At 36.9% G+C, this 6,582-nt stretch overlaps 1 protein-coding gene across 1 annotated transcript; it reads right to left on the reverse strand.

Annotated features, from left to right (window-relative positions):
• Positions 1-2,917: 2,917 nt before the first annotated feature.
• LOC142104056 (forkhead box protein I1c-like) lies at positions 2,918-4,562 on the reverse strand. Its single transcript, XM_075188508.1, has 2 exons — positions 3,947-4,562; positions 2,918-3,435 (listed from the first exon to the last, which is right to left on the reverse strand). Exons 1-2 carry the CDS (start codon positions 4,530-4,532, stop codon positions 2,918-2,920), a joined length of 1,104 nt encoding a protein of 367 aa, XP_075044609.1. The 5' UTR covers positions 4,533-4,562.
• Positions 4,563-6,582: the final 2,020 nt, after the last annotated feature.

A 6,582-nucleotide genomic window follows, 5' to 3' on the forward strand; every position in this document is an offset into this window, starting at 1 on the left:
GATTCTGAGACCTGACCTACAGTTTCTGCACTTCTGGCATAAAGTGTTGTTCCATGTAACTGGGCACTTTGGTTACCTGTTGTGGAACTACAAGTACCAGCATGCAACGTTCAGGGATATGGAAATCCAGTATAGTCAGAGAGCATGGGTTGCCTAAGGACTCCTCCACACGAATGGGATGTCTGTGTTACATCCAAACAGTACACAATACTTCATCATTTAATTATATAGCGCCACTGATTCCACAGCGCTGTACAGAGAACTCATTCACATCAGAAGCTTACAGTCTAAATTCCTTAACATACACACACAGACAGACTAGGGTCAATTTTGATAGCAGCCAATTAACCTACCAGTATGTTTTTGGAGTGTGGGAGGAAACCGGAGCACCCGGAGGAAACCCACGCAAACACTGGAAGAACATACAAACTCCACACAGATAAGGCCATGGTCAGGATTCTAACTCATGACCCCAGTGCTGTGAGGCAGAAGTGCTAACCACTAAGCCACTGTGCTGCCCTAGTGTACAACTGGATAAATGAAGTTGATATAGAATTGTTGATAACTAAACTGTGTCGCATACATTGGCAATACGGACAGCAATTAAATACTTAACATAATACAAGCATCTATTTCATTGTTATATGTGTGTGATAGTCCGTAGGTATCAATAGACCCCGTGCTGGTACTTGTGTATTCACACTGAGTTCTATTTGAAGTGAGCCTTAGGTCTGGCAGAGTAGTTAAAGCTTTGGGTGTTTGTACATCATTTCAATGGAGATCAGCTATGAAAACTGGTGCGCAGGGAACGGCACAAAACACTATTCTCACTGTCATTTTTCACTGCTACAATGAAACACCAGCTTTCTATCTAACGACAGAAGAGTTATTCAACTTAAAAAAGCTACAGCATCTTCTCCACTTAATCCTGTGTCAACTACGTCTCAGTGACCAACTTAATCCTTTCCACTCAGTCACCATATTGGTACATGAGATATTTCCTCTATTCATCTCAGAAAGGTGCATTCTGATGACAAAGTGAACTATCCAATTGTTCCACATTTTTGATGAGTCCTCTAGCGACAGGTTAATGTGATTGCAGAGGGAGTAAGTGTTATGTGGGGACTGCTCTAGTTTTTCCAGGGGCTCCGTTGTTTGTCTAACTGTCCTGGGCAAAAAACAGGGACTGTGAGTACCTATTTATATATTTAAAATATGGGAACCAAGGAGAACATGATGAAGAACACAGAGGGCATATGAGATATATTGATACCGAAATAATCTTAAAATCTTTGATAGAGCAATGTTGGGCAGTATATCAGACACGTTTTATTGGATGGAAAAAAAGGGATTGAATAAGCCTATACTGAGGCCTGCAGACCATGTCTTGTACAACTCTTTCATTTTATCCAATGTGATATAATAAGTTAAACTTAAATGACGGCCATATACACATTTAGGAGGTGTGATGGCTGAGGAGTGTGGATAACCTGTTCTTCAGAAAACAAAGAACATATTTTGTTGGCTCTGCAAAAAATAGACACATGGCATGGTTCCTAACCTTGATAAATTAAGTGTCATTTTGCACCCTCTGATAGAAGTAAACCAAATTGCAGCAACATTTTCTGCAAATCAAGTACAGGCTGTTTCACAGAGGTGCAAAGGTCAGGATTTGTGGTGTGGTTGCCAAACCCTGCTCCACACAGGGGGTACGGCCTTTTTGTATTCTGAGCCAATGAATGCAGCCTATGCATTCACTGATTAGTAATGACATCACTGAAACATTTCATTATTATAGTTTATGATTAATGTTTCCCAGGCACTGGTTTATAGTGATTTGTTAGATCTGCATTTTTATAAATATTGGTTCAGCTCACAAAAGGTCTGCCCGCACTATGTGTAGGCAGAAGGTGCTCTAAGGGGTATATTCAATTAAGCCACAACATCGCGGGTACATGTTAGCTGTGCATTTTATTGTTATTGCGATACTGGTAACACAACGTGCCTTCGGGTCCGTTCTGGAGGCACTTCACGTTTAATTGAATATGCCCCTAAGTATACTGTATATAGGTTTATATACTAATAATACTACATGTTATATGCTAAAAGAATAACTAATGCATCAGGTTTATTGAAGGGAAAGAGAAGAAATGAAAGAGTAATACAATGTATTATCTGCGAGAAAATCTCCAAAATTGTGCATTTATATATATGCACTTGTATAGGTTTGTTTTCAGCATAAAAAAAACTATTCCAACTAGTAATTGCTGATGGCAGGACCAGAAATCAAATCTGCTAATATTCTCCTGCAAAAGGCAGATGTTACCCATACCTATTTTCCTGTATAGAGAGGAATAGTGAAATAAGGTCAGAATGTGATAACAAAGAGGATCTAAGTGGATGGGAACTGTGGAAAGAAATAGGTATATTCATAAAAAGAGAGGTTTTAGGCCTAGAGTCTGAAATAAGCTGCTAAAGGCTCTGCAGTTGCGGTGGAGCTACAAACCCCAGAAACTTGAAGGTGCACCACACCTGGAGAGATGAATGTTGCCTACCTCTGGTCCAAATGAACTGAAGCTAAGGTAGGAAGTAAAAGGTGGAGAGTGATCTATAGGTGTAAAAGATGAGGATTACTTTTTCTAGCTCGTTTTTATTAATCATAAATAACACAATAGTTAAAAAAAAACATAATTTACATTATTAAATATAAAATCTAACATTATAAATTTACACTGTAGTTAGTCAATATTACAGCATTAAGAAATTAGAGCATGTAGCTTTAGCAAAACTACTATGTACAACGCACACATTTCTGATATTAATATGGTAAAGATACATTGCAGTAGGTTATTTCCAGAACAAGTTTTCATCCAAGGTCCACTGGTTTCCTAACAAAATGCTGCAAATATACAGTAGGTCAGTACCTCCCGTATAGGTGAGGCTGTTGAGTTTGCAGCTGTTGTAGGAACTGGGGTGGAATTTGATTGTTTGCAGAAACAGAATTGTAATAGGAGGCCCTGCTATAGAACAGATTATTGTCCACATTCTCTGCTGCTACATCTGCGGGAGGGATTGGGTTGAAGCTGTTCAGGCCAGGAATGTTTCTCAGTGATAGTTCATTCACCAGCCCCAAGGGCATCTGTTTACTTACTGAGTTTGTTTCCATGGATGTAAAACTGTTGAAAAAGTTGTTTAGGCAAGGGGTATAAGTAACGGCTGGTGGTGTATCTGTTTTTATGTCAGGAGATGTGGTCTCCACCGCTGGGGATGAGGCTGTAGACATTGGTGGACTCTCTTTTCCTTTTGAGTTCTCTTCCACGTCTTTAGTGCACTTGGTTGAGTTGGGATCCGATTTGCTCTTTCTTTTTCTGCGGAAATTGCCGTTGTCGAACATCTTCTCACAGTTTGAGTCCAGTGTCCAGTAGTTTCCCTTACCTGGAAAGAAGGTATAAGTTGAAGACTATTGAACACAGAGAGCTGCACAACTACCAGCCATCACCAAATAAAACACAAATATAACAAGAAAACATCACTTATCTATAGAAAAAGGCATTTTCCATAGTTAATAGACAAAAAAGAAAGGATTAAAATTAAGCAGTAACATTTATCAGTTAATGCTAAAAAAGCAGAGATTGATAAATAGAAAGAAAATAAAAAAATAAAATAAAGACTATTTTGAAAAAAATATAGTAAAAGGCTATTTACCAGTACTTCGAGTATCCTCAATAACATGAACAAAATGTAAAAGTGAAAAATTAGTATCACTAGTTTTTTAAGCTGAGGAACCAGACACATTACAAAACATATTAAACAAAACCATAGAACAGCAAAGCAAATAAACCACAGTGACTACCAGAAGACTTTAGCCAAACATTGCCCACAATGTTAACAAGACTGGTGGAGAAAATGAACTATATATAGAATATTGTTTTGAACATTTTCTTACCTGGGTCATTTTCATCTCTCGGGACTTTCTTGAAGCAGTTGTTCAAGGACAAGTTGTGCCGGATAGAATTCTGCCATCCAGCTTTACTCTTCTTGTAGAAGGGGAAGTTGTCCGACACGTACTGGTAGATATTGCTCAGAGTCAGTTTCTTTTCTGGAGAATTTTGAATGGCCATGGCAATGAGAGCGGAGTAAGAGTACGGAGGCCTCACCAACTTCATGAGCTCTTCCTGAGAAGCCACCGATAACCAGCCAAGATCTGTCCCACTGAAGCATGATGAATTTGGTAGGAACTGACGCTGAGATCCATATGATGGAGGCATGTAAGGAGAGGAATTGTTTCCATGAAGGTAGTTTGATGAATTGTTGACTCCAGGACCACTAAGCCACAAATAGGGGTTACTTGGAGGAGCATAATCCCCTAGTCCATAGTTGGGTGGTCTCTGAGGTGTGTGCAGGTTCTGCTGGTGGTACATGCTGAAGTTGTCACAATATGTTGCCATCTCTGGAGCCTCAATTTTTGGGTGAAGTTGCTGTGGGTTTGAAGCTGGAGGTCTCTGATATGTTGGAAGATGGAAGGAGGTCATCCTTGTTAACAGCACCTTCAAATCTCAAGCTGCTTCTGGTGGTCTGTTTCAAACATGAAGGACTCCTCTATTTAAACCTTCCAAGGCCTCCCTGCCCCAGGGCAATAATAGGTGTGTCTTTTCTGAACAACCAGTTGAATAGCTCAATAGATGACCATGGGTGGATACAGTCAAGGTTTCACCATCAGAGAGGCACCAGAGAAGACAATTAATTCTTTTCATTCTTTGTTCTCCTCATCTGTCTGCAACTCCAGAGACATTATTCCCCCTTTTCTTATGTTGATTATTTTGCTACAGGTAACAATTAAAATTGAACTATTTACACATTTTTTTTTTACATAGCTTGATATATAGATTATATATTTTTTTGTTAATAGAATCATTTATATTTAATGTTTTACAGTTTTGAAATTTGCAGTGAAACATGTCTGTTTTTTTATTTTATTTTATACTTAAAATAAAATTATTCTATGGGATAGTTCCAGAGAAATGTGCTTAATTTGTGCACGTATTTTAAAGAATTTGACACATTTTTATACTATGTTTCACTTTGAGTGAAGGTAAAAATGTATGGACGTGTTTTCATTTTAATAAAATGGTATTTAAAATGTTGATATTCCATGCACATATATTATGTATAAGTGAGTGAGCAATGAGTAATTTAAAACAGAAAGCAAAACAGACAAAGGATTCAAAATAATCATTATTTTTTTTTTATCTACACTAAATGCATGTTTCTATTGTGGCACTAAATGATAATAAATTTAAAATATATTGCACTTAGTATAATAGTATAATAAATACCATGGTGTCACAAATGCAAAAACATACATTTTATATGTGGTTTACAATGCCACGCTACAATTAAAAACTATGGGCCTGATTTTGAGATAGGAGCAAGGCAAAGAAAATTAGCAAACTTGCACCTGGACAAACCATGTTGCAATGCAAGGGGTACAAATTGACTTTTTTTTTTGCGCAAGGAAAATACTGGCTGTTTTTTCATCTAGCACACAAATACTTGATAGCTTTATTTTTTCACTGAAATTAAAATTGATCTAGGACATGCCCTACCCCCTAACTATAAATCTGTCCCTACATTTTAAATTTACCCCCCCAATGCAACATGGTTTTGCCCAGTTGCAAAGTTACTCCTTTTCTTTGCTCTGCTCCTAACTCAAAATCAGCTCCTATATGACAGTAAACTATGATTAGTAGTAGAGAAATATTTTTCATGATTTTTACACATCAACTTTTTGCGTTCTATAATGCAGAAAATAAAAACTCAGCAAATAGTCTCTGCACAATAAAAAGATGGTGTAACATAAAAAGATGCATAAAAATAAAACATGCAAAAGTGGCATTACCACTATCGATACTACTAATATATTTATTATATGCCTGTAATTTTTCCTATTTTTGTGACATGAGATAATGGGCTAGATATACTAAACTGCGGGTTTGAAGAAGTGGAGATGTTGCCTATAGCAACCAATCAGATTCTAGCTTTCATTTTGTAGAATGCACTAAATAAATGATAACTAGAATATGATTGGTTGCTATAGGCAACATCTCCACTTTTTCAAACCCGCTGTTTAGTAAATATACCCCAATGGGTTATTTAAGTTTGCTTTTGTTCACCGAAATATTATTGGGATTCGTTTGAAATGAACTATGTGACAGTGGTTTAAGTGCATTGGGACAAACCTTCCCTGACTGGCTAGAAAGTGTTTGGTTACAGTGACAAATTGAGAGCCAAATCTGCAAAAAATTAACACTCCTTTGTTCAAAGTGTGAATATTAGCACCAGTGCTTTAAGGATCTCTGTGTGTAAAGACAAATCAATTAAGTACATTTAAATTATTTCGTTTCAGCACAGTGAAACAACATAAAAGCAGATAAAATCAAACGGAAGATCAATCTTTTTTTTAAATCCAGTATTTTTATTGAAATTTTAAGATATAAACATACTAAACAACAAAAAGAAAAGAAAAACAATTGCATACATATCGGAATTAAATGACGGAATTTACAAGATTACATTAAAGCA

Source organism: Mixophyes fleayi, chromosome 1 (assembly GCF_038048845.1).
Source record: "Mixophyes fleayi isolate aMixFle1 chromosome 1, aMixFle1.hap1, whole genome shotgun sequence".
Lineage (NCBI taxonomy): Eukaryota > Metazoa > Chordata > Amphibia > Anura > Limnodynastidae > Mixophyes > Mixophyes fleayi.

Excerpts from the sequence above, each read along its gene's own strand:
- LOC142104056 (XM_075188508.1), bottom strand. The coding sequence starts at position 4,532 with ATGACCTCCTTCCATCTTCCAACATATCAGAGACCTCCAGCTTCAAAC. Across the intron at positions 3,436-3,946 it reads GAGAGATGAAAATGACCCAG|GTAAGGGAAACTACTGGACA; the intron begins GTAAGAAAATGT and ends CCTTCTTTCCAG.